Genomic DNA, 26246 nt, shown 5'->3' on the forward strand with positions numbered 1-26246 from the left:
CCCGGCATTTCTGACAGACACTCACCATTGTAGGGTCACCTTCGGGTGTAAATATGTCGTATCTTTTCCTTTTGGACTGTTGTAGACTTGCTCTGAATTGTGTCTCACATACACTAGTACTTTGTATGCTTTTAGGTTTTTGATTATTCGTACTTTTATTTTACTATCTTAATAGCTTCCGCACGCGCACATGGTTACGTCACCTTCGTGTGACGGCCAGCATGCCCTGATCTCGGTCGGGGTGTGTCAGCTTGGTATCAGAGCCTAGGTTTGGCAGTCCTGTGTCTTTGTGAGTATTCTAATAGTTGGTGTCTTCTGTCAGAATCATGCCGCCTCGTCGGGAACCACGTCGCTCAGATGAGCCTAGTTTTCCCGATCTTACTCAGTTGGGGGAAGTGATTGCGACAGCCCTTCAAACAGTGATGCGCCCTCCCCAGAGGACTCCTCTGGAGACTATGTATAATTTGAAGTTGGATAAGTTTAAAGGTAACGAGGGTCACGAAGGCGCAGAACGTTGGTTAGAACACATAGAGAAGACTTTCCGTGTGTTGCATAACCAGGGGAACCTTCCTATGGAAAGGTGGGTCGAGACAACGTCATGGTTTCTGGAGATGGAATCTGCAGCTTGGTGGGAGCAAGAACTTCGTATGTTGACTCCAGCTCAGAGGACCGATTGGAATGTTTTCAAGGATGTGTTTCAAAGGAGATTTGTACCCCCTGAGTATATCGACCGTAAGAAACAAGAATTCACTGAGTTGAAACAGCGAAAGATGACAGCTAACGAGTATTATCGTAAGTTCATTGATTTGTCTCGTTACTATCCTGATGTCGCTGGTAATCCGGCGGAGATGCTTCGTCGTTTTCGCTTGGGCACTAAGAAGAAATGGCGTTCTATGGTGACTACTACTCACTGTGAGTCCTACCAGGAGTTCTATGAGATATTGTTGAGGGTAGAGGACTCTGAGAATATGTCAAGTGATAGTGACGAAGAGAAAAACGGCAATCAGAAGAAAGACGACAAAGGAAAAAGTCAAGTGTCGCTTGGGCCTCGCCAAACTCAAAACTTCAAAAGGGGTGGTGCGAGTTCAAGTTCGTCTAGTGGTGGTTTCAGTGCCTCTGGACAAGGACGTGGAGGCAGGTTTTATGGAGGTGCTCGAGGCCAGAGACAAGGTGATGGTGGTCGAAACCGACTCCCATTTTGCCGTAGATGTAATAACCGACATTTCGGCGAGTGTAGGCGTGGCAACGGTGCTTGTTTCACATGTGGGCAGATGGGACATATAGCTGTGAATTGTCCCCAGGGTCAGCAGCAGAAGCCGCAGCAGACCTTTATGCCGCCACCTGCACCGATTCGGCAAATCCAAGGTCCGAGTAATTATGGTCAAGCAGGTAGAGGTGGTGCCTATCACTATCAGGGTGATGCTGTTCCCTATGCCCCGGGACCGTATCAGTACCCCCAGGAACCGTATTCACAAGGTGGTTATCCCCCGTATCCCAGCAACTACTTACCGTATCCTCCAGCTCCGATGGGTGGTTCTCAGTGGTACCAAGGAGGACAGTATCAGCAGAGTGAGAATGCTACTAGTAGTGCAGGGTCTTCGAGACAGATGGGTCAGCCCAGTCAGGGGCGTGGAGCTCAAGGTCGCGGTGTTCAAGCGAGCAGAGGTCGTGGCGGACGACAGCAGGGGCATGGGCGTATTCACAATGTTTCCCTGCAGGATGCTCAGAACAACCCGGACTTGATTATGGGTACGTTAAATATTCTTGGTTATTTTGCTAGAGTCTTAATTGATTGTGGAGCTACACATTCCGTTATTTCTCATACATTTGCTCAATTGACGCAACCTCGCCCCACACCTCTAGGGTACGATTTAGAATTCGCTATGCCTAGAGGAGAGAGATGTGTTGTAGATTGTATGTACCCAGGATGTCCAGTGATAGTAGAGGGTGTTGTTATGCCAGCTGATCTTATCCCGTTAGATATTGTCGATTTTGATGTGATTTTGGGCACGAATTGGTTGCACTTCTATCGTGCCAACATTGATTGTTACGGGAAAGTAGTTACATTTCACCGTCCTGGATTACCTGAGGTTACTTTTGTGGGTGAGCAGAGTGGGGTAAGACATGGTGTTATTTCGGCTTTGCGAGCGAAGAAATTGTTGACTAAAGGTTGTCAAGGGTATCTAGCTCATGTGGTGCTAGAGGAGGCCGTTCCTAGCAGAATTGAGGATGTGAGAGTGGTTAGACACTTCCCTGATGTTTTTCCTGAGGATTTACCTGGTTTACCCCCAGATCGAGATGTGGAGTTCAATGTTGAGTTGCTTCCAGGTACTAATCCTATTTCATTAACTCCTTATCGTATGGCTCCCGCTGAGTTAAGGGAATTGAAAGTGCAGTTACAGGAATTAGTGGATAAGGGATTTATTCAGCCTAGTACTTCACCTTGGGGCGCTCCAGTGTTGTTTGTGAGGAAGAAAGATGGGACTTTGAGGCTGTGTATCGACTACAGACAATTGAATCGGATGACGATTAAAAACCGTTATCCATTGCCTCGTATCGACGATTTGTTTGATCAACTGAGAGGTGCTTGTGTATTTTCTAAGATAGACTTGAGGTCTGGGTACTATCAGCTGAAGATTAGTAGGAATGATGTTCCTAAGACGGCGTTCAGGACTCGTTACGGTCATTACGAGTTTCTGGTTATGCCGTTTGGGTTGACGAATGCACCAGCAGCATTCATGGATTTAATGAACCGGGTATTCCAACCTTACCTGGATAGATTTGTTATTGTCTTCATTGACGATATTCTGGTGTATTCTAAGTCCAAAGCGGAGCATGTTCGACATCTTACTTTGGTGTTGAAGAGGTTGAGGGAACACCAATTGTATGCTAAGTTTAGCAAGTGCCAGTTCTGGTTAGATCAAGTCGCGTTTTTGGGGCACATCATTTCTGCTCAAGGTATTCTTGTTGATCCTCAAAAGGTTGCAGCTGTGGAGAGTTGGGAGCAACCACGAACCGTCACTGAGGTAAGAAGTTTCATTGGTTTGGCGGGATATTATCGGAGATTCGTTAAGGATTTTTCGGTAATTGCCTTGCCACTGACGAGGTTAACAAGGAAAGATGTTAAGTTTGAGTGGAATGATAAGTGTGAGCAAAGTTTCCAGCAGTTGAAGCATTGTCTTACTAATGCACCTGTTTTGGCACTCCCGGACGATAGTGGTGATTTCGAGGTTTATAGCGATGCTTCCTTGAATGGTCTGGGATGTGTATTGATGCAGCATGGTAGGGTGATTGCTTATGCTTCGCGGCAGTTGAAACCCCATGAGATGAATTACCCTACACATGATTTGGAGTTGGCTGCTATCATCTTTGCGTTGAAGTTGTGGAGACATTATCTTTACGGGGAGAAGTGTAGGATCTTCACAGATCACAAGAGTCTTCAGTATCTCTTCACCCAGAAGGAACTTAATCTTCGTCAACGGAGGTGGTTGGAGTTGCTCAGCGATTACGATTGCACGATTGATTATCACCCAGGTCGTGCGAACGTAGTGGCCGATGCACTTAGCAGGAAGTCACAGGGCCGTATTAATGCGTTGTACGCTAGTCGTATTCCTCTTTTGGTGGACTTGCGTGCTACGGGAGTAAGGTTAGAAGCAGAAGATCGAGAAGTGGCATTACTTGCTAATTTTCAAGTTAGACCAATCTTGGTTGATCGAGTGCTTGAAGCTCAGGTAGCTGATGAACAGACTCAAGAACTAATTCGAGCTCGAGATCAAGGAAGGAGGCGAGATCTCAGAGTTCGTGATTCTGATGGCATGTTGATGTTAGAAGGTAGAATGTTCGTGCCTAGTAATGCAGATTTGAAGAAGGAAATTCTCGATGAAGCACATATCTCGGCTTATGCCATGCACCCAGGGGCAACTAAAATGTATCATACTATTCGACCATTTTACTATTGGCCGGGTATAAAAAGGGAGATAGCTGAGTATGTGAGCAGTTGTGCTGTTTGCCAGCAGGTTAAAGCAGAAAGAAAGAAGCCGTTTGGATTGTTGCAGCCGCTTCCCGTTCCAGAGTGGAAATGGGAAAATATCACTATGGATTTTGTGTACAAGTTGCCGCGTACACATAATGGCTTTGATGGCATTTGGGTGATCGTTGATCGGCTCACTAAGTCGGCACATTTCATTCCCGTGAGAGAGAAGTATTCTTTGAACCGGTTAGCAGAGTTGTTTATCTCAAAGGTTGTAAAGTACCATGGTGTCCCTGTAAGTATTGTCTCGGATCGTGATCCACGATTCACATCGAAGTTTTGGGTAGCTTTTCAGGAAGCTTTGGGTACGAGACTACTTTACAGTACGGCATATCATCCACAGACAGACGGACAATCCGAGAGAACTATTCAGACCTTGGAAGATATGCTGCGAGCATCGGTGTTACAGTTCAGTGACGCTTGGCACCAGCGGTTAGATTTGATGGAATTTGCTTACAACAACAGTTTCCATTCGAGCATTGGCATGGCGCCATTTGAAGCCTTGTATGGTAGATCTTGTCGCACTCCGTTGTGTTGGTCAGAGGTTGGCGAAAGAGTCTTGGTAGGTCCGGAAATTGTCGAGGAGACTACTCAAAATGTTCAGGTAATTAGGTCTAACCTGAAAGCAGCTCAGGACAAGCAGAAAAGTTTAGCAGATCGACATGCTACGGACAGAACGTATGAGGTCGGAGATTGGGTATTTTTGAAGCTTTCACCGTGGAGAGGTGTTGTGCGGTTTGGAAAGAAGGGGAAGTTGAGTCCCAGGTACATCGGACCGTACATAGTCACAGAAAGAGTTGGTGAGGTAGCTTACAGGTTGGAGATGCCTCCGGAGTTGGCTAAAGTGCATAACGTTTTTCACGTGTCTATGCTCCGACACTATGTTGCCGATCCGTTGCATGTGATACCTCCTCAACCGTTAGAGATAAATCCAGATTTAACGTATGACGAGGAACCGTTAACGATCTTGGATTGGAAAGAAAAGGTTCTGAGGAACAAGACGGTGAATTTGGTGAAAGTCTTGTGGAGGAATCACTCGGTTGAAGAAGCTACTTGGGAGACAGAAAGTAGAATGAGGGATTTGTATCCTAGATTGTTTTTCGATCACTAGGGGTTATATAAGGTTGTTTTGAATTTCGGGACGAAATTCTATTAAGGTGGGTAGGTTGTAACATCCCGTCCCAAATTTCATTTTAACGTACGTGTGAATTTACGATTATACCCCTAATTCGTTTTATCCCATTAATGTGTGTTGTGTGGTGTGGTGGGACCACACACACTCATACATTTTCTTTTCTCCCGGGATTCCCTCCCTCATTCCCTCACTCTGTCTTTCTCTGTCTCTCTCTCTCTCTCTCTTCCTCCCCGAGTTCATCTTCTTCTTCTTCCTTCTGCAAACACACGGACTACACACAAACATACCCAAACCATCACTCCTCGAGGGATCCAAGACCACCATTGAACTCGTGAGGTGGTGAGGAGCACAACCATACCATTTTCAGGTAGGAAGTCCGACGTTTTCACGTCCATTTCACGAGCTCAGTTTTAGTTACTATTCATGCAAATTTGATTTACTTAGTTTTTGGAATTTCTGAGCTTGTAGAAGTGTTGGTGAAGTTCCCAGGAGCTTGGGAGTAGTTCGTTGAGTGAAGTTGGACGTCGGGAAGGCTAAGTTCGTAGTTGGCCGAGTTTTGGAAATTTGGGCAGGTATAATCTTGTCAGTTTAGGCCTTAAAACTTGTTGGGTCATGTTCTACTAGCTTTAAGGTGCATTTTGGTGCAAGAAACGTGGAAAAAGGTGCAAAAACGAGCGAGAAAATGCGAGTTACAGGTTTTCCGGCGACGGCGCCGGCGACGGCGACGGCGACTGGCCGGAGAAGAAAGGAGAATATTCCGTTAAGTTTAACGGAATATTCCTAACGGCAATGACGGCGTCAGTTAAGGTTAACGGAATATTCCGTCAGGTTAACGGAATATTCCTGACGGCGTCTGTTGACACCGTCAGTGTGCAGTGCACGTGGCTGCGCGTGGGGGCGCGTGGGTCCGTGACTGTTCAGGCGCGTGGGGGCGCGTGCGTGGTCCAAAAATTATTTTAAAAATATGGATGTGATCCTGAGGTTGTGTAGATCACGTTGGTATATTCAATTGTCCAATTTGAGCAATGTATGAGAAGTTATTATGAGAAGTTGCTTAGGTGCTTTTAAATTAATGTTTTCGTAACTTTGTTGCGTATAGGTGATTCGTTTTCCGAGGACGAGCGTACACATTCGAGGCAGGGGGGCTACGACCCTTCTAATTATCAGTGAGTGGGCTTTTGTTTTCCGTATATACCTATATACATTTATATTCCCAGAAATTAAATAGAAAAGGTTATTTGAGTTATGCCATGCACTATATTATTATCACTTACGCATTATCATATACATTGGTAGTGGCATACATTCATATTTGTGTATTTGGTGCTGTGGACGCACAGGTAAGTGCCAGGTAAGTGGTATTCTTGTTGTTATGCAATAATAGTTTGAGATGTTGAAAGAGCTCATAATCTGCACCCCCGGTGTTAGTGCTCCCGCCCAGGGCCAGGGCACAGTCCTTCACGTGATGTTCACCAGCACCACACGCTCGCCTTGGATCCAAGTTAGGTGCAAGCCTTGTCGGACAGACTACATTAGGTGGTTCCGGCTCGTAGGTGACCCGCGATTATTCGCACAGTCTTCACGTGATCGTAGCACTAGAGCGTATATATTACACCCAGTCCTGTCGGACAGACTACATTAGGTGGTTCCGACTCGTGTGCAGATTCAGATGTTGAGTTGAGATTGGAGCTCTAGATGCAGCGGTACATGTCACGTTAGGTGACTCCCGACTGCCAGATTATATGTTATTGATGTGAATTACGCTTGAGTATTTATAGTTGATTATGAGATTCTATTGTGGCATATTCTCAAGCATGAATGGCATATGTGGAGCATGATTGACATACCTATACATACGTTTATATGTTCATTTTCTGGGAAGTATACAGGTTTTACGGCGAGGGGTTAGAATGTATTTTGCTAAAGAGTTTTCAAAGAACTTTGTTTTTGCCCACTCACGCTTTTGTTTTTGCGCCCCTCCAGGTTCTAGTGGTCTAGCAGATTCAGTGGTTTATCCCAGAGGGCGTCCCGGCATTTCTGACAGACACTCACCATTGTAGGGTCACCTTCGGGTGTAAATATGTCGTATCTTTTCCTTTTGGACTGTTGTAGACTTGCTCTGAATTGTGTCTCACATACACTAGTACTTTGTATGCTTTTAGGTTTTTGATTATTCGTACTTTTATTTTACTATCTTAATAGCTTCCGCACGCGCACATGGTTACGTCACCTTCGTGTGACGGCCAGCATGCCCTGATCTCGGTCGGGGTGTGTCATAACAACCTACCATTCCTATCAGATATAATCGACATGAATAATGAAATTTACAGCTCGGCCCAGGGCTAGCTGGATTGGGCTAGCCAATTGGCCCTTTTTTCCGTGGGGCCCATGAGCCCTTTGACCTAAAAATTGTTGGAGACGATTTTCGGGCTATTTTCGGCCCTTTAATCCTCTAGACTTTTCGGTTAGAGATAAACTTAAAGGCTGTGTGTGTGTGTATATATGTATGTATGTATATATGCATGTATGTATATGTGAATCATGATTAGAACATGACCTAACCTAATAAGCTTTGATTTGAATATCCTTTTAAACATATTTCAAGCACCGCCGAAAGTAGAGACGCAAAACCACGTGCCTATATGATTAGGAGAAGAGATTTTAGATCTTTTCCATCAAGGTTATCGGATCAAGTAATTCGGACCTTTCAAATTTCATCCAACGGTCCACCTGTTTTGACTCCTTAAAAGTTGTAATAATTTTTTGCTGTTTGATGAAATTTGAAATGTCCGAATTACTTGATCTGGTGATCTTAGTAGAAAAGATCCGAAAATGATCTATTCTCTATGATTAGAGCAAAAACTCAAACAAGCATCTTCCACACCAGAAAAAGTGAGCAAAATTTTATTACAAAAAGAAAGGCAATGCAGTTCTTCAAAAAAAGAAAAAGAAAAAGAAAGGCAATGCATAGTTCCAAATTTTATAAGGAATGTCACTATAAAGGCGTTCCAAGCAAATTTCGCATTGTCATACGTTTTAATTTTTTAATATAATAATGATTGATTTGAAATATTGTTACACATTCTCGCCAATGGAAATTTGTTTTTTGACAAAGCGAGCATCTTCAGTTGGATCTATATGCTCTCTAAGCAGCAAATTAAGCAGAATATTGTTCCTCACTGACTGAATGCAGAGCCTGCAGGGGAATTGCTGAGACATCTCTTGCTTGTTGCTTAATTGGAAACTAAATCACATAAGATTAAATTAAACAACCTCAAAACTGATAATTATGGTTATGTTGCCTCTGCCCCTGCTTCAACAGTGTCAATACTAAGAGATTTTTTAGTGTGCCAAAAATACGATTTGGTGCACTAAAAAAATTTTCAACAAATTATATTATTATACTTAGAGTATAGAATTGTGTTCTCGAGACATTGAATTTTTTTTTTTCTCAACACCCATTAGGTATTCCTCGGCCCTCGGTCCAAAAATAATATTAGCTGTTATTAGACCACCGACTTTTGTCCTTAGCAATTATCTTGTTTTATTGGTTTCTATGTACCAACCAACCAGTTGTTTTATACTCAAAAGAAACGTCCTTGTAATATTGAAAGCGATGTTTCTTCGTATTTTTACATTACAAACGATGTTTTATCGTAAACTAATTTAAACTGCGAGATAGAACGAATTAAACATACATGAAAGAGTACATCTGGTCTACCTAGTATAGTTACGTTATGAATCTGCCACTCTCCTATATTTTATAATCATTTACATACATTCATCATAAACAATTATCAACTGTAGGCAACCTCAACTCAATAAGCCTTTTCGCTCTACAAGAGTCTAGTGGAAACGTCTGTCATATGCAGTCTTACTCTTGCAGTCTAGACAATCATCTACTATAAAACAAAAAACACAATACAAGGTAGCTCCAACAAAGTATAAACAAACACTCACTTTTATATACTTACAGATGGATACATATGGTATACAAGTAGTAACTCAACTTTGACCCCTCAAATAACAATTAATAAACAAATCCCATATGATCAAATGATGCAAATTAAAGACAGAAAGAAAATATAAAGGGGACTAGAAAATCCCCTCCACACTTTCTTTTCCTTTCCTCCAAACAAAACTTAGCAAAAGAGTGTCCTAATTCTGTCTGTCTAATAAACTAATGATGCTATGTACCTGGCACTGGAATATCTTTGTTGGATCTCGATCGCCAGCATTGCAAGCCAGGCCTTTTCTCCTCACAACGTACAGTTTGACAGGGTGGCTTCTCCACCTCACTATCCTACACTACACACACCAGAAAAACTTGGTAGGGACACTTTGGTCACGTCATCTGTAGAGCACCTCTCACATAAGAACAAGACCCCGTGTATTTTGGGTTCATTCCATGTGAGAACCGCTCTAGTAATGCATTCATAACGAAGTTTTCTCCTACACGCATACGCTTCTCATCCCCCTTTTCCTTCAAAAGGTGTTTTGATATAAGCGCTGCCCACAAAAAAATTGGACTTACTTTCACCAAAAAACTGAAAAACAAATTGGCAGACTTGAACTTGTAGTCCACCATGATGGCCAGGAAGAGCCTCCCTCTCCATCCAGGGAAATTCCCCCACTTGAAATTGTTCAAACTGCAGAATTGTATTTGTGTTCCGCTTATATTCGCAGCTGTTTTAACCCGAATGCAGCAAAATCTGCACTTGCAAAAGCGGACAAATTATGAATTAAAAACGAATGCAATTGTAATGTAGTAAGAACTTTCACACTTTGGAGCTAAAAGGCTTGTCATTTTACCTATGAACTCTTTATAGAATGCTGTCAGCCGTGGTCCTCAGACGGAGTTCTACACTTCGCAGATCGCGAAGATGTTCCAAAATTTCTTGGAGAAGAAGTAATCCCTTATCTCCTTTCCTCAAGGAGGAAATGCAGTGCTTCAGAAACTCCCTATCTGCTTCAAGTGCTTGTAGTCTCTCATACACATGATCAACCTCCTCCTCGATAGCAAGTTTCTTGCTCTCCGATTCTTGTGATGTAAAAGAATCGTACCCTTCTGTGTTTCCATTCAATTCCCAGTCTCTTGATTCCGTTTCGATGGCATCAAATAGTGGAAGAAGTCTCTTTGCCTTCAAGCCCTTGATTTTTCTATCTTGATCATGATTTCCATTCATTTCCTTGGAATGGCCATTTGCAATGCCATTGCCATTTACTTCACTTCTGACATCTGAACTTTCATGGTAACCATTTCCATTCTCCGAAAAGAAATGCTCGATTGGGTTTATATCCTCACAACATTCTTCTTCCTCTTCTTCGCTCAAGGTCAAAAGCTTCTCTTCCAACTCCTTGAGCTGGTCTAGAATGGACAACTTCTCTTCCTCAAAGACAGCCAAAGATTTCTCCAGATATAGAACTGCATCTGCCGGGGTGTTTTGATTGCTACTTTCTTCGTTCCCATATAAGCAATCTTCTTCCTTCAATTCGTTATTCAAATCAGTAGATAGTCCATCGCTATCCTCAGCATTGCTACAAGCACCGGATGAAGTTCTACTTTTCACGCTTCCATCTTTCAGTCTCCTCAAAATCATCGCTCTCTCTTTGGCCTCGTAATCCTGCAGCTTCTTTCGACATACTTCCAGCTCCTTTTCAAGCTCTTGCTTTTCCCTTTCCCGCTTCACCATAAGCTCGTTCAAGAGCTGCATCGCTTCCTGGTCATATTCAGACTGCTCTTCCATCATTCTCTGGTACTGCAAAGCTTCCATCTGCATTGCTGCCTTTTCTTCTTGTAGCCTATTTATCATTGCCATTGTCTGACTGGCTGCCACTGCAGAAGCACTCCTCTCTTCTTCAAGTTCCACATATAATTCGTTCAAAGCCTTCCGTTCAGTTTTCAACGCCGTCTTTAATTTCTCAACTGTCACGACTTCATCACCGCCTTCAATGTCACTCATAACACTTCCATCCAATGAGTCTTCTGTTACCAGTTCTCGTCTCTCAAATAGTAGCATTCCTTTATGCAACTGGTGGAGACTGTCTATTGAAGTAGGTGTGTCAAGAACATCATCTTCCTCATATGAGAAATGATTTTCGTTTTCTTTCTCACTCGTTTCAGCCAGCAAGGTTTTGAATTCAAGTAATTCTTCCTCTGGTTGCTCAGAACCTAACAATGTAACAAATTAAAATAATTTTCAGACATAAGTAAGATTTTGAGATTGTGAACGTGCTTAGGCCAGGATTCGAGGCTTACCATGACGATCACAAACATTTTGAATGGCAGAACTTGTAGAAGGGTCTTCCTGCTCACACGGATGCGAATTCAAAAGTTCTTGAGCCGATTGAACTTCGTGATTCAGTTCCTGATCAGGAATCTCTGTCCCTATTGCGACCTCCGCCTCAATCTCATCGTTGCCAGGAAGGACTTCATCCTCAATTGCTGCATGCATTGAATGCCACAATTGAGATTTTGTCATCCAAAAAAACAAAACATTGTCTATAAATTATAAGTGAATGAAATTAAACATGTTTACCTAGATAAACATCTGAAACAATTTCACCATTTGCTACAGCTCCAACCTGTTCATTTTCCTCCTTCGCGCTCCCAGTCTCATCCAAATCCTTCAAATCAAGAACCGAAACCTTACTCCCCTCTTCCTTACTCTCATCGAACGAAAGCAATGCCACAGACTCTTCTGAACTGCGCCAATTCTCCACAACCGGCTTCGCAATGTCGAAATCCAGTATAACATCTTCACAACCGCTACTATTTCCTTGGTCTTCTTCCACCTTCTTATACTTCTGATGACTCTGGTTTTCAATGGTGGCTGGAGAATCAATCAAATCAACCAGAACCAACCGGCAATCGTCTTGATCAATGTAGAACTCCAAATCCTGAGGTCGAATTTTTGGAGATACAATATCTTTTGTGGGTTCTTGTTCTTCTTCTATGTCTCTCACCACTTTTTCATCTCCAATGGCTACAATCTCCGTCTCCTTGCAGCCATAGTCACATACAGAACAAGCAGCAGAATGATCCTCTGCTTCAAAACCCCTATTTTCTCCCTTCTTTTCTTCGACTCCCTCTTCGTCTCCGATCACAAAATCCGATCCGCTTCGATCCGACCGATCACCTTCTTCCGTCTGACGATCATCCCCTGTTTCCAAACTCAAATTTTGTTTCTGAGTATAATCCAAAACCTCCCAAGAAGGTTTAATCACAATACAAGAAGGGTAAAACTTGTTCAAACTCAAACCGCAGCAAGAACAGTTCAACTTCTCCTCTCCATTCTCAGTGACTTTTTCATCGCTATCCCGAATCATCCCAATTTGCTTCATCCATGGAAAAAAAGCAAACTTCTTTGACCATTCTTCGCAATCCGGCTTCGATGAGCAGTCCTCGCACATATCTTGCAATTCTACAAGTTTCTGGTGATTTGAACAATAACCCAGATGGGATATCTCATTGGCATGAGATTCGCAGACGAGATCTCTATAAGAACTTTTGGTGTTTCTGGGCTCGAAGATATGTTCGAGCCTAGAACACCAGAGGCAGGGTCTTCTGAGGCCAAAGTAATCGGAGAACTTTATGATTAGGTAAGAAAAGAGGGAATTGAGAAGGAGGAGGATGATCAGAGTCCATTCGAGGAGAGCATAGGCTAGAACGAGAGTGATCTTGTTGGTGTTTCTGTGCAGCATGGTTGCAAACTTTTTGGCAGCCATTGATGGTGCTCTGTTTCTGGTATATACAGAGAGAGAGTTGCAGATTAGAAGATGAAAGAAAAATGGATGGGGAGAGGGAAAGATTCAGAGAAAAATAGAAGTAAAGAAGGCGGTTTGGAGTGGAATTTGGACAACAAAACAAGACACTGAGCTGAGAAAAGAAAGAAATATGTGATTGAGTCGAGGAAAATTAAAGAATCTTTTCAAGTACCATCTGTGATGGTTTTTTTTTAAAAAAAAAAAAAAAAGAATTGAGTAACCGTTGCTGTGGAAGTGGAACATACTACATAGTTTCTACTTTATATTAAAATATGCCAAGTATTCTTTATTCGTCATTTTATTTGCAGATGTGAAATAAATTGAATTAATCATAATACTATGTCTTGTTTGCACGAAGTGGTAGATTTAGAAAATATTATTTTAGAGGTTAGTAAGAAAAGCGTGCGCAGCGTGTAAAATTTGTTAGACGGAATAACATGCAAATTAGTATTTCATCGAGTCTTGGTACCTATCGACATATGCCAACAGATTCTGTGCGCAAACATGCCGACAAATGTTAGCGTATGCCTGGTGAGCCTATAAACAGATGCCCATAGCAATGCATACAAAGATATGAGGCTGGCAACTATCCAACCCAATGTCCATGAAGGCAATTATCGAGCAATTAAATGATAGTTGTAAGAGCATCTCATATTTTCAAAAGGCACTGCAGCTTTTCTATGAAAGATTTCTGAATTTGGATCAGCTGACCCACTTAACCCAAGGTGAATCTGCCCCTGCTTGCACACAAATTCTTTTATAATTTCATTTTTATATGATAATTAATTGGGGGTTTTGTAGTGAAACTAGACTATGGTGGGGAACAGGGGATATAACTATATGTATGAATACAAGTAGGAATCTTAGGCGGCCTTGGCAGCTCCCACACCAATTTTTTTAAATTTGAGCAACAGAATTGGGGTGGCCCATCAACCACACCATTGAGTAGGTGGACCACTCTCACAGTAAAGTGTGGGTCACAGTTTATATGATCCATCCAGATGCTCCACTTCCATAATCTAGCTCTCATCTCCCATGAAAGCTTTTTCTTATAAAACTCTTCTTCATCTTTTATGTACCTGGAATATAGGGTAGTGATTTCTAATTTTCTACGATCTCGTTTTTTCTTTCTGCATTCTTTTCCAGTTATTTCTTTGTCAACCTTGTCTTTGATTTATTTGATTCGAGTGGTAAAAGCCAAAAAAAAAAAAAAAAAAAAAGAGCTTAGAGTGAAAAAAATGTGAGTGTGTAGAATCCCTTCCATGTAATTTATTAACAGATAATGCTTGTGTCCTCCATGGAGGAACTTACTTGTCTCCCTCACTTATGATTAACGAACTTTTATTGCTTGAACATCATAATCTCAACTGTTCATTCTCTTTATCAATATTTAAAGATCATATCTCATTCTCTTTATCATCCTCTAACGATCATATCTGCAAAAAAAAATCGTCCAATTTAGATATGTTTAGTCATTTATACGTGTTAAACCAATAAATGATTTTGATAACAAATAACATTCTCATAATGAAACGTCCATTTCTTTTATATATATGGATGAACTTCTAGCTATATATGAGACCCGACTTTCTAGCTAGATTAGGGTTTCTTTCTTTCTGAGTAGTCTTTATACGTTCCAACAGATATGAGAGAAACAAATAGAATGCATGCAGCTGTAAACTTCAAATAATCCTTTAAGCGTATGTGACATGTTGGAAGCCTACCTAGGTTCTTCCAATCAATATTGATCTATGGGTTCCAAGCCCCGTCGCAAGCCTGAATACAAGAGGAGGGAGAAGGGCATCAAATAATCGATACGATTATATGATTATAAATTCTAAATTTGTCAAATATATAAATTCTACAGTGTGATATATGTATTACATATTTGTTTATAAATAAAAACTAAATAAAATTAAACAACAGCTAATTTTAGTTTCTTGGTAGAAACTTAATACTGTTACAATTGTCAAACTTTGTTTCAAAAGTTGATCACGAGTGTCGCTTTTCCTTTATTACTGTCTTTTATTTTTTGAACAAAGGGACAATATTAATCTAATTATCCCACAAAACTAAATAAAGATGATGAATTCAAATTTCATGACTGCATCCACCTTAATTAGAACTTTGTTTAGAAAAAAAGAATACCAAAATATATATTATATATGCACCAGAACTCCTAACTAATTCTGAAATCGAACATTTCAAAATTGACGACTTAGAAAAATTAGGTAGCTTCCGCATCCATGTATATATTTTGAAATATAGATTATATGAGGGTCCTGCGGGCATCATGTACATAACTTGCGTGGCTATAAAGATATCACTAATCATATAATTTTCACAAAGTATTTTGCTTAATTTTTTAAATTAATCATTTATACAAGGGACCCTATGCGCAATATACTGCCGATTGGGCATTCCAAATGATAATTCTTGAACCCTAATTTTAATTATTGTAGACTCCAAAGGACTGGTGCCAGAATTCGCATAGCCAAACAATTTTCCAATGTGCCGGAAATATGGTCCGACACACCAAGTGTCATATAATTGATTGGTTTTTTTCTTTTAGTTTCCAACTAATTATATTATTACACTTGGTATACTGGTAGTATTTTATTCACATCGAAAAATCTCTCATTGCTTTGTTTTTTCGTTTTTGTTGCGTGGATTGATTAACATTTGTAATTTGTAATTGGCGATGATGGACCCTCTCAGCTGCTAGATCTAGACTCGAAAGCGATCAACTTTGCATTTAGTGAAGGAAAATTATCATCAAATGTGGACTGTTGACAAAGATGTATACATGCCATCATATCGCCCCCAAAACTAACTATATATAATATTTTCCTACGGTACCATGGGGTAGAATTTGACTATATATGCATGCATGTGGTTTTATTTACAACACGGGTGGTAAATGATGAATTATCATGCATGTCTAATTATGTTCACACTTCTTTTAGCTAGCAAAACATAATAAAAAAAACTGTGACCTGCTTATGCGATTTCCTGTTCAATTTTCAAACTTTATTTTCCAGATCTATTTAATTTCCCTTGTTATTACCGTACGTGCATGCATGTTTGTCAATTGTAGTGTTTCAGATCACGGTTAAGCATCGATCTCTAATTTGAAAGATCGAAAGAATAATTAGCAACATTCGAGACATCTGTGATATTCTTTTGGTTCTTTCTTTTGGCAACCAAAGGTTAATTCTCGTACGAGTTTTAGGCTTTTTGCTTACAAGGCTGAGAATCCTATGATTAACAGCACTTAAGAAAGCAAATGAGAGAGAGAGAGAGAGAGAGAGAGAGAGAGAGGGAATCGACAGGAATTTAGGGTTTGTGATGGTAATGATGGTGGTTTGAGAGTGTTTGAAAATGTGGGACAGTATAAGCATGGCCCCTTCTTCTTTTGCTTTTGTTGCCTGCCTGCCTGCTATGCCGATCTGCTCTTTCACCCTCTCCTCCTTTAACTTTCTGCTTCCATTTCTTTGGCTTTTAATAAAATTCCCCACAAGCTCCCACGCTCAACCCACGAACACATAATGCATAATAATAATAATAATAATATTCTGGAAACCCCTTCATTTTTAGGCTCCTATCTGCTACCGCTTGATTTACAACTCCAAGATTTAAAACGCATGTATATATGTACTTCATATGATAACCATATTATACGGTTAAAGCATTAACCGGTTGGTAAAGTAATATGACGTTATCTGTCATCTGCTTTCACAATGCGATAATAAGGATTATCGTTAAAATTTTGCCTGAACCGAAAGTCGTTAGAAGTTTAATTGTTGTCGTGAACTATAAGATATGTGAATGCACTTGGTCAAGTTTCAAATTTCATGCGCAGGGCGCACGACTTAATCGTAGACGGTGAGCCTGCCTGCCCAAATTCAGATATCTTTCTTTGACTACTTGAACCGAAAGCAAAGATGAAGCGGTTTTGGTAATATGTTTACATTTCTTTCACGCATGCATATTGCATGATATATAACGTTACTGATTTTTTTTTCCTGAAAAAAAAAAAAAGAAAAAAAAAAAAGTTGAGGTTCCACCATAAATTCAATTGGCAATTTAATGAGTAACCGAATTACTTATAAGCACTACAAGGTCCATTTCTTTCTCCGATGTGAGATTCATACTCTCAACACTCCCGCACATGTGGCAAAATTTTCAAGCCTAGCACGTGGATACGCGGACAACACAAATCAAATGACGTGGAACACGTATATATCCATTGGGCTTCACACATGAGACAACTTTCTCTGATATCATGAAGAAAATTGAGATTCCACCATAAAAGCAATATGGGAAGTATCCCAATCACTTATAAGCTCGTGTAAGGTCCCTTCTTTATTTGATGTGAGATTGATACTCTCAAAAGAACATTATTAATTTTTAGACTAATCACATTCATTGGACAAAAAAGAAAATATGGAAGAGGATCCTCTCCGGAACGATTTCCACATCCTAACCGTTCATTGTACATTGTGTGACCAGTTTTTGTTAGATACTATTTGTTTTTAATTTTAAATAAAAAAAAGTCAAATAATTTATGACTGCACGATACACGATGAATGACTAAGATGTGGGGATATCTAGGATCCACACAAATACAACTCCGACCGACCATGAATTTGCTAAAATTGTGAATAAAGGAAAAGAAATTTCAAGGGATATTAACGGGGACATTATTAGGTATCCAACCAAAATAAAAAAGTCAAAAGGTCACCAATTAATAATAATTATACAATTTACCAGCAGCCTCTACTCTACTTATCTCTATTATAAGGAAAGAGATCATCTCCGGATTCCTTCAACTAAATCCATCAAATCACCTAATCCGGATCCTTGAAATTTGATCCAACAGTTAAAGTTAGGGCTGGGCACGGGCCGGGCCGGGCCCAATTTTGAAGGGACCGGACCGGACCTAGGTTCAAAGAAAACGGGGCGGGCCGGGCCGGGGATTACATTTTCTAATATAAGAACCGGACATTACCCGGCCCGGTTGAAACGGGCCGGTTCGAGCCGGGTCCACGGGTCCTTTATTTTTTTTTTTGGTTGTTTGAAAAAAAAGAAAAATTTGTACGGGTCCACGGGTCCTTCTCTCTCTTCAACCGCGCCGCCGTGTCCTCCAGTTCCAGCAGCGCCTGCTGCTCTCTCGGTGCCCCTTCGAAAGTGCTCCCAACGAAAAACGAAAACGGCGTCGGAAACAGGTTCCGTCGCAGGTCCTGCACATCCTTCTCCGGCTTCCCGCCCAACCGATTTGACAACCGAATCACATCCTTCATATACGACTCGACCTCGCTGGCCAACACCTCCAGGTCCTCCTCGCCGTCGTTCGACGGCCGGTCTTCGAGCCATTGGACCTCCGCCACCAGGTAAGGTTTGGTACGGACGAGGTCAGTGACCCGGAACCGCTCCTGGCCTTTGCAGATGAGGAAGAACCGGTCATCGACGAGGCGCTCGTGCTTGACGACCTCGCCGACGCAGCCAACGTCGGCGGTGCGGCATCATTGTAGATAACCCCGAATCGGAGATCGGTCTGGAGGAGGGAGTGCATCATGATACGGTAGCGGAACTCGAAGATCTGGAGGGGGAGGATGGCGCCGGGGAAGAGGACGAGGGGGAGGGGGAAGATGGGGAGCTCGAGCGAGGTCTGAGACGAGAGAGGAGAGGAGATTTGGGGAGTGGGGTGTTGACTGTGGGAGTCTGGCAGGCAGAGTCTGAGACTCTTACTTGGAAGGTGGAAACGGTTCGGGTCGGGGACCCGTTTCCTCAGCAATTAAGACCCGTCCCGCCCCGCAAATGACATGGACCCGCCCCGCCCCGCCCCGTTTCAAGATTTTAAAAACAGGATCCGCCCCGTACCCGCCCCGAATCGCTCGGACCCGCCCCTACCCGCGGGTCCAGGCCCCGTTTGCCCAGCCCTAGTTAAAGTTATTATAACTTTTAAAGGGACCCCCTATTTGTAGCCGTTTGATCAAATTTCAAGATCCCAGATTGATTGATTGGGTGGATTTGATGGAAGGGATATGAAGAGGATCTCTTTCCCTCTTATAAATCAGATAATACATGATTTACAAATCCCGAGCAACAAAGAATATTCAGTAGGACAACCTGGTCGGAGAATATTCAATAAGCAGCTTGACTAACCACTCGTAAGTCGTAATCGAGAATAACTTTTTTGAAACTAATATATTGTCCAAATGACATTACTGATGACATAGATGATTGTCGTGTATTCAAATAATACAATATATGTCTGTTAAATAATTATCATGTGATGTCACCGGTTGCAAAAGATAATACATCCTCGTAAAGAGTGAGACTTCATACATTTTAAGTTGTATCAACTTACAGCCGGATTGCAGAGTCTCATGCATAATGGAACCCGTTACTTGTAAGTTGTATCTACTTACGGCCAGATTGTACAAAGTCTCATATATAATGGAACCCGTTCCTTTGTGAGAGTGTAATCGTTACAAAAACTAAAGATTAAAAATAATAGAGACACATGAGAAAAAGAGAGCTCCAAAAATACAGTAACCTTTTCTTTTGATTTAAACAAAATTACATCAATTTCTAAAATGTGTCAACTAATTATTACATTCTTCACTATTCGCTCGCCGGACTTTTAGGCTGTTTATGTTCATGCCGAACACCGTTCATTCCCAAAAACCAAAACCAAAAACCCATATGTGCTATGCTCACCAAATACACCAAAACCAACTTCACTGCGTTGCGCGGATTAACACTGTTTCAGATGATCAAACCATGTGTACTCACAGAAGGCCAGTGCTTCCAAATGGATTGCTAGATTGCGGATGAGGCGCAGCACTTGGAGGAAATGTCCCAAACCCAGTAGTATCCCCGAAAGGATTTGTTGCACCCATCATCACATTCGGCTGCGGCTGGTGGTAGGTAGGTTGGAAAGGACCAAAGGGGTTGGACTGCTGCTGGGCCATTGATGTGATTTGAACTGCGGGTGGGGGAGCAACATTGTTTGAAAAAGCAAATGGGTCTTGGACCTCAAATGGATTCGGGGCTGGAGCTCCATAGACAGGCTGCTGAGACACCCTATACGCTCCTTCATCGTATAAGCTGTTCAGAGTAAGTGAGTCTAACCCACCAGCCTGACAAGAACCAAAAACATGTATCAATCAAATTGCAAGCCACTATCAGGACAAAAATCCTACAAGGTGATGTATAAACCGAAGCCCAGTAATATCTTTGCATATTATGGAAGCAAATCAAATATAGTGAGAAAAATCATTACTTCATACTGTTGGGGACGTGTACTTATTAGTAAAATGGTCATCGACAACAGGTATAGTAAACGATAAAAACTATAAATTTTGAAAGCAAGGGATGGGCCTACCAATTGCCTCTCATTAGGTGCTGAAATGTCGGTACTTGGAGTGGAGACCAGGGCAAGTTCCCATCCAGTAGGATCAAAACCATTTGCTTGGGCTGCACCAGAATTGAATGTTGGAGCTGCATCTGCAAATAAAAGCAGGAGAGATTTAAGAGTCATGGAACTATGGAAGTCAGAAAATGCCAAATAATAAATAAACAAATAATATAATATAACAAAATGGTACCGGCTTCAGATGTAATTATAGCTAGAGCTAAAGCATTTCTGTCCTCAATCGCAGATACATCAGCTGCGCTATAATCCAATCCCTGAATCCACAGAAAGAGATTGGTTGGGGTGAAAAAACAGAAAGAGATTGGTTGGGGTGAAAAAATGGAAATCAGTGACACAGAGAATGTGTAGAATAAAATAAACAAAAACAGTGAAAATTCATAGAAGGCAGAACTCGTAATCTACCAGTAAATCTCCAGTGGCCATGCTACTTTGAGGAGGTGGCGGTGGAGGTGGCAGAGGAGCTTCCGTCTCAACATTAGACACAGGCACAATGTCTAAAGCTGGTGGCTCAGATTCATCACCAGATAACTTTGCGTCTTCTGAGGGTTCTTCTGGTCTATATGTCAAAAGCTGTTCACAATGAGCAGATATAAATTATCTATAATTGTTTTTACAAAATAAAATTCCATTGGTAAAGAACCTAACTGATCAAAACTCAAAACGCTTAAAATTCCATAACAAAAAAAGAACAAGAATAAGTACCAACCAATGTCTCACTTGGAACAGTTACAGCCCGCGGTGCCTCTTTTATATACTCTTCCATCGTTATGAGGAAGGATTGTGGAGGCTGAAAAGGTTAAAATAAAGTACTTAGCATAAGCTGAGAAAACGGCAAGAAAGGAATATAAATAAATGCGCTGGAAACCTATAAGACCTCTCTCAAGACTGGAAACTGGAAATTCCTAGCAAGTTCCAATCCTTTGCAAACATCATAAAAATCAGAAAGACCTGCAGCCTGCAGCAAATACCAAGATATCTTTAGCAGAGCAGCAAACTTAAACTAATAACCGATACTATAGCAAAAACTCATGAGAACCCAAGATGATTGCGGATGTCTACCTGCTGACCAGCTCGTTTATAAACATCCAGGGCTTTAACTGCTTCATGTCTTGGCATCTCAAAAAACTGCAGCAAAATCGGATTTGAGAAACATATAGCCATTGGTAACAAAGTATTAGCTTGAATGATATAATATATTTACCTTATCAACAAGATTTATGATTCCATCATTAATGGAACAATAAATTTTAAAGCTCTCTTTCAATACCTGAAAGTAGGGACTCAAAAGGTCAGATATGAAATAAAAATAGCCTTTATCTGTTATTTGTTAAACTGACTTTAATAGTATAAGGATTAAAGCTTGCTTTCAGCACTTGATACTCCATTTATAATTTAAATAACATTGTCATATGTGAGAGAAAACAAAACTAAAATGAAGATGTGGGACATACCAGGGCCAGAGCATACTGTATAACGTAATTGATGGAAGCTGCTCCTTCTGGCTGCAAATTTAGAAGCAAAATCAATCATTTTGCACAAATGTATAAAAAGGTTGTAATATTCTCTCTATATATAACTTTACAGAGATATAATAATGTATCACGAAATGAATATTTATACACATGTTTGAGTGCAACAGATAAACCACAAGTTCCAAATATGTTACCCGGCAACCAATAAGACGATACAGAAGCTGCTGTAAGGCAGGCAACTGCTCCAGCAGTTCTTCACTATCCAGTTCTCGGGTTCTACTATATCCCTGTTAGTAGTTAAACACAGGAAAGAAAAGATTGTGAATCCTCATAAAATAATGACTTATGTTTGAGGCAAAAGAAAGCATCTTTATCACCAAATCCTAACTAGTAATGAACCATGAAGATTTGGTAAAGTACCTTCTCTTGGCCCTCGGCAGGCCTTGGAAGACGTTCAGCTTCAATGTCATACTTCAGAACCCTAAAGCATTCGAGCCGTTCCTCCAAAAACAATGCATAAGTACGCACCCAGGCAGAGCAATCCCAAGCTGCAGAAGAGGAAAAGGCAAACAGAAGGGAATATTATTTATCTTTATGTTACAGATGTGTTTGCTTTTCTTCAATTTTGCGTTCAAATAAATGTCATAATTTCAATCAACTAATAGCTAGTAATGACAATTGACATGCAAAAGACGAGAGAAAATTCAGAGAATTCAAGAGATTAAGGCATTTGAAATTCACCAATGGGGCTGGATTCGTCTTTGAAATTAGAAAGCTGGAGAATTCTTCCCCTCTGCGAGAAATTTAGAAGTTCTTCTCTGAAAGTAGGATCGCCCTCCCTCAAGGTCCTATGGATAACTATCAATGTTTTTAAAGCTACCTGCCAATCTCAAACGCAAAAATAATACAATCTAAGTTTAACAGAAATCAAAACATATGTATACATATTACATACGCATATTAATCCATAAGAATGAGCCATATACAGCCAAAAAGAAAACAATCAAATAAGTGTTACATCATACAACGTAAACTGACACAAAATTGAACCAGACCAGTAGAAGATCACTGATTTCACTTCAAAATAGTTAAAAGCACATAAACTTACATCAAAAGAAATCCTTTGCACAAAAAGATTAAAAAGAGGCATCTAGTGGAGCAAATAAAAAAATGAAGAACATTTACGTAGGAACCTAATGTCAGTATTTCACTGTACTGTTATTGACTAACACCACAATACTATGAGTGATTAACTTAGACACATTTACGCGGTTTATTAAAGCAACCAACTATATTTCCAAGCAAACTCAGTAGGCATGATAAACAACAATATTAAGTAAACCCCACTTGAAATTCAAGGGAAATAGATACATATTAAGGCCAATAACCATCCAATACAAAATCGAAATTAAAATGTATGGCATTGCAAATTTTGCAATTGAATGGGGAAGCACGGCATACCGTCCAATTATGGGTCTTGCTTAATCTTCTTGAAAGAGCATGAATGCAATAAGCAACATCCGCCCGCGGTCGAATTGACGATGTGGCAATCAGAATCTCTGCATCCAACAAAACCCCAAATGTAAAAATCACATCTTTGGATCAAAATCCAACCACCCATTTGATAGAACAACGGATCTGAAAAATTAGAAACTGACTTCTGAGGTGTCTCTCTTTGGGCGGGCACTCGACATGGTTGGTGGCTTTGACTATCGCAACATCCAAATCCTATTCTTAGAAAACAAACCCAAATCCAAAATCAAAATCCAATTCCTCCGGATTACCAAAATCTAATCTTTATGTTTTTGCTTATAATTAATTAAGTCAACGGAGATTAAAGAAAAGGAAAGGAATTGGCACCGCGTAATCGCTGTTGACGTGGGCAAGGCCGACTTTGGTGGAGTCTTTGAGAGCACCGTAGGCTTTCCTCCACGTCTGAAGCGTCCCCATTTCTCTCTGCTTCTTCTTCTACTGCACCACGCCAATTCCTCCACCGCTCAGATCGCTCTCTCTCTCTCTCACTCTCACTACCACTTTCTGTCTCTAGAATAAGACACGGTGACCTGGCTTACAGACCTTGTTTCTCTCTCTTCTCTCTCTGTGGCTCCGATGGGTTGGAGGAAGAGAGAGGAAAGCGAAGGACTTTGAAGAAATTATGCGATGAGAAACGAAAGAGAAGAACTCAAGAACGACAGGCTGCAAAGCAGAAACAATGCAACGGTGTCGTTGTGATTTCGATTTTCCATTTTTATTCTTTCCTTTTTATTTCATTTTTTCCTGAGGTGACGAGTCACTTTTTTTTTTTTATTTTTTTGCTCGAATTTAATTATTTTTTATTGGTTGGAAATTATGAAATTATGACCGGCTTTTGGTGTGCGTCATATCACACATATAATATGATTAGTGTCCCACGTTCACCACCATTACAAGCAAGGAACATACCCTCCTCCTCGTCTCGTAGGACACAGTCACGGAACTACCTAATTCCACCATATATTGCAAAGAATTCTTCGTTTTAAGAATATGTGAGGGTTAAATTCATATTAATCATAAGATTATACTATTTTTTTTCTCCTCAGTCCCACAATTAGGATAATTTTCTTCATTTTAAACTGTTTTGCTTTATTAAGTTGTCAAATATTTAAAAATTTTAAATTCTTAACTAATATAATTGTATTACTGATATAAATTTGGTCCGTACAGATCTTTAACATGAAGACCTTAAGAAAGCAGAACCGTGTAAAGAGATTTATTGAAAAAATAGACTTTTAGGCTTTGTTTCCAAAGATTCTGCATCCAGAAGTTTAGGACTGTTGAACAGAAAATTATCCAGTAAACAAATAAATATTTGAAAAGAAAATACTTAGGAGGTCCGCCCACCAGCAACTTGATTTTTTTTATGTCAAAAGAAGAACTGTTAATAACTGTATTAGGTATAAGCGTGCCCTGCCGCTTGCACCCAAATCCGAATATTTCTTTTCGTAAACTGAAACTGTTTAGAATATCGCATTGTAAAATACAGAGTCGGAGGAATTGTCATGGAAGTAAAATTTAACTGACAAGTTTACATGATGAGGTCATCAAGAAGTGGAGAGTTGAGCTTGATGGCCCCAGCGGCCACTAAGAGTGAGAAACTCCAGATAGGTAGTAACCAGAAGAACACAAACTTGAGAACGTTTTTGCCTGCAGAAGCAAGCAAACACACAAAAACCAAAAACATATAAGTTCATCGATGATTTACAAGGTTGCAGTTAGCAGCAGATCATGCACAAATTAACAAATGATCGCATTGCATCAATCAGGACCTGAAGTTTATCGATGGCGGGCGGGATTCATGAATTCAGGACGACAGATGGCGAAAGATGTAGAAAGGCGGTATGAGGTGGTTATGAAGAGACAAGTGATACAGAAGCTCTACTAGTTCTATCTAACAATAATAGCAACCAAGCCTACTTTCACTAAGTACGGTCGGCTGTATAAATCCTCGAACGTCAATGTGTTCAGTTTTGCGTCTTTACTAGTCATATCGGCAGATAAAATAGTTCACTCTAATTGAAAGATAAATGCATTTGGTAACTCACATGCTTCATTTTGTTATGGCCAGAATATTACCATTTAGACGGAAACTCTTTTCAGTTTTATCGGTCACCCACTCTCCAGTCTCGCGGAGCTTCTTCTCCACCGGCCCTTCAAACTTACTAGGAAAGTTCATCATAGACATGTCGAATTTCGCATTCTTCTGTTCTTCCAAGTCCCTGAATGTTGTAGCACACAAACCGTATCAGTTTATCAACTATCGACAAGAAAATGGAATTCGAAGAACGCAGCGGAAGTTAAACAAACAAAGCATTGTAACCTTAAAAGCAGCTAAAAAAGTGGATAGCAAGTCGAGAAATTCAGCGAAGTACATATATGAACAAGACCAGTAGTATAACTGTCACATACTTTGGGTTTGCATCGCGGAACCTTCCGCCGCCAATAGCTCGTTCAATTTCAATGACAGAAGGCTGCCTCGGCTTGCTTTGTAGCTGGTTTTGCTGCTTCTTTCTTAGAATCGTTGGTGTATTGTTTCTGCTGGGCAGAGGAGGTTTGGTGGTATTGGCTTGGAGAGATGGCCGCGGTGGTGGCCGCGGTGAATCGTTGTTGTCGCTGGAAAGAGAAGCATGGGCAAGGTTTTTGGTTAGGGAAAGGCAAGAGGATAAGCTACACATGGTGGGTGGTGGTGGAGCGTCTCAAATACTGTCTATTCTGCTGTTGGACGGTTATAAGTTATAACAGTTGGCCGGGTCCAACTGATAAATATCTCCACAAAACTAAAATAATGTAGCAAGAAAATAATCCACAGTTCTACAAAAAGAAAGGGTCTTCAGACCTAAAAAACCGACGAAATTTCATCTC

The 26246-nt window shown here is 40.7% G+C and overlaps 4 protein-coding genes and 1 pseudogene across 4 annotated transcripts; 1 reads left to right on the forward strand and 4 right to left on the reverse strand.

The window, feature by feature from the left end:
* The first annotated feature begins 611 nt into the window (after window positions 1-611).
* Window positions 612-9906, forward strand: LOC125471938 (heterogeneous nuclear ribonucleoprotein U-like protein 1). The gene is made up of 3 exons (XM_048572914.1): window positions 612-827; window positions 927-1594; window positions 9852-9906. The coding sequence occupies exons 1-3, from the start codon at window positions 612-614 to the stop codon at window positions 9904-9906; spliced, it is 939 nt and encodes a 312-aa protein (XP_048428871.1).
* LOC125472000 (myosin-binding protein 2-like) lies at window positions 9109-13117 on the reverse strand. The gene is made up of 4 exons (XM_048573022.1): window positions 11705-13117; window positions 11425-11610; window positions 9978-11337; window positions 9109-9877 (listed from the first exon to the last, which is right to left on the reverse strand). Exons 1-3 carry the CDS (start codon window positions 12891-12893, stop codon window positions 9989-9991), a joined length of 2724 nt encoding a protein of 907 aa, XP_048428979.1. The 5' UTR covers window positions 12894-13117; the 3' UTR covers window positions 9109-9877; window positions 9978-9988.
* Window positions 13118-16650: 3533 nt separating this feature from the next.
* LOC125471939 lies at window positions 16651-19285 on the reverse strand (annotated as a pseudogene).
* A 200-nt stretch (window positions 19286-19485) lies between these two features.
* On the reverse strand, window positions 19486-23875 carry LOC125472014 (putative clathrin assembly protein At2g01600). The gene is made up of 15 exons (XM_048573041.1): window positions 23709-23875; window positions 23507-23576; window positions 23310-23407; window positions 22590-22728; window positions 22269-22396; window positions 22043-22135; window positions 21828-21878; window positions 21578-21643; window positions 21436-21501; window positions 21251-21331; window positions 21083-21163; window positions 20779-20946; window positions 20549-20630; window positions 20326-20447; window positions 19486-20080 (listed from the first exon to the last, which is right to left on the reverse strand). Exons 1-15 carry the CDS (start codon window positions 23796-23798, stop codon window positions 19730-19732), a joined length of 1686 nt encoding a protein of 561 aa, XP_048428998.1. The 5' UTR covers window positions 23799-23875; the 3' UTR covers window positions 19486-19729.
* Window positions 23876-24820: 945 nt separating this feature from the next.
* Window positions 24821-26106, reverse strand: LOC125472015 (probable NAD(P)H dehydrogenase subunit CRR3, chloroplastic). The gene is made up of 3 exons (XM_048573042.1): window positions 25794-26106; window positions 25461-25603; window positions 24821-25031 (listed from the first exon to the last, which is right to left on the reverse strand). The coding sequence occupies exons 1-3, from the start codon at window positions 26057-26059 to the stop codon at window positions 24913-24915; spliced, it is 528 nt and encodes a 175-aa protein (XP_048428999.1). The 5' UTR covers window positions 26060-26106; the 3' UTR covers window positions 24821-24912.
* Between the last annotated feature and the right edge of the window lie 140 nt (window positions 26107-26246).

This window comes from the organism of the source record quoted next, unplaced genomic scaffold, assembly GCF_019419815.1.
Source record: "Pyrus x bretschneideri cultivar Hongxiangsu unplaced genomic scaffold, Pyrus_bretschneideri_v1 Contig63, whole genome shotgun sequence".
NCBI lineage: Eukaryota > Viridiplantae > Streptophyta > Magnoliopsida > Rosales > Rosaceae > Pyrus > Pyrus x bretschneideri.

Bases quoted from the DNA above. Each gene is read 5' to 3' on its own strand.
- LOC125471938 (XM_048572914.1), top strand. From the start codon at position 612: ATGGAATCTGCAGCTTGGTGGGAGCAAGAACTTCGTATGTTGACTCCA. The intron at 828-926 runs GTCGCTGGTAAT...GAGTCCTACCAG, and splicing joins TGTCTCGTTACTATCCTGAT to GAGTTCTATGAGATATTGTT. The intron at 1,595-9,851 runs GTCTTCGAGACA...TTATATTCGCAG, and splicing joins AATGCTACTAGTAGTGCAGG to CTGTTTTAACCCGAATGCAG.
- LOC125472000 (XM_048573022.1), bottom strand. From the start codon at position 12,893: ATGGCTGCCAAAAAGTTTGCAACCATGCTGCACAGAAACACCAACAAG. The intron at 11,611-11,704 runs GTAAACATGTTT...CAATGCATGCAG, and splicing joins TGTTTCAGATGTTTATCTAG to CAATTGAGGATGAAGTCCTT. The intron at 11,338-11,424 runs GTAAGCCTCGAA...TTACATTGTTAG, and splicing joins AAATGTTTGTGATCGTCATG to GTTCTGAGCAACCAGAGGAA.
- LOC125472014 (XM_048573041.1), bottom strand. From the start codon at position 23,798: ATGGGGACGCTTCAGACGTGGAGGAAAGCCTACGGTGCTCTCAAAGAC. The intron at 23,408-23,506 runs GTCAGTTTCTAA...TGTTGGATGCAG, and splicing joins CAAAGAGAGACACCTCAGAA to AGATTCTGATTGCCACATCG. The intron at 21,502-21,577 runs GTAAATATATTA...ATTTTGCTGCAG, and splicing joins TCATAAATCTTGTTGATAAG to TTTTTTGAGATGCCAAGACA.
- LOC125472015 (XM_048573042.1), bottom strand. From the start codon at position 26,059: ATGTGTAGCTTATCCTCTTGCCTTTCCCTAACCAAAAACCTTGCCCAT. The intron at 25,604-25,793 runs GTATGTGACAGT...TACAACATTCAG, and splicing joins TTCCGCGATGCAAACCCAAA to GGACTTGGAAGAACAGAAGA. The intron at 25,032-25,460 runs GTAATATTCTGG...TTGCTTCTGCAG, and splicing joins AAAGAGTTTCCGTCTAAATG to GCAAAAACGTTCTCAAGTTT.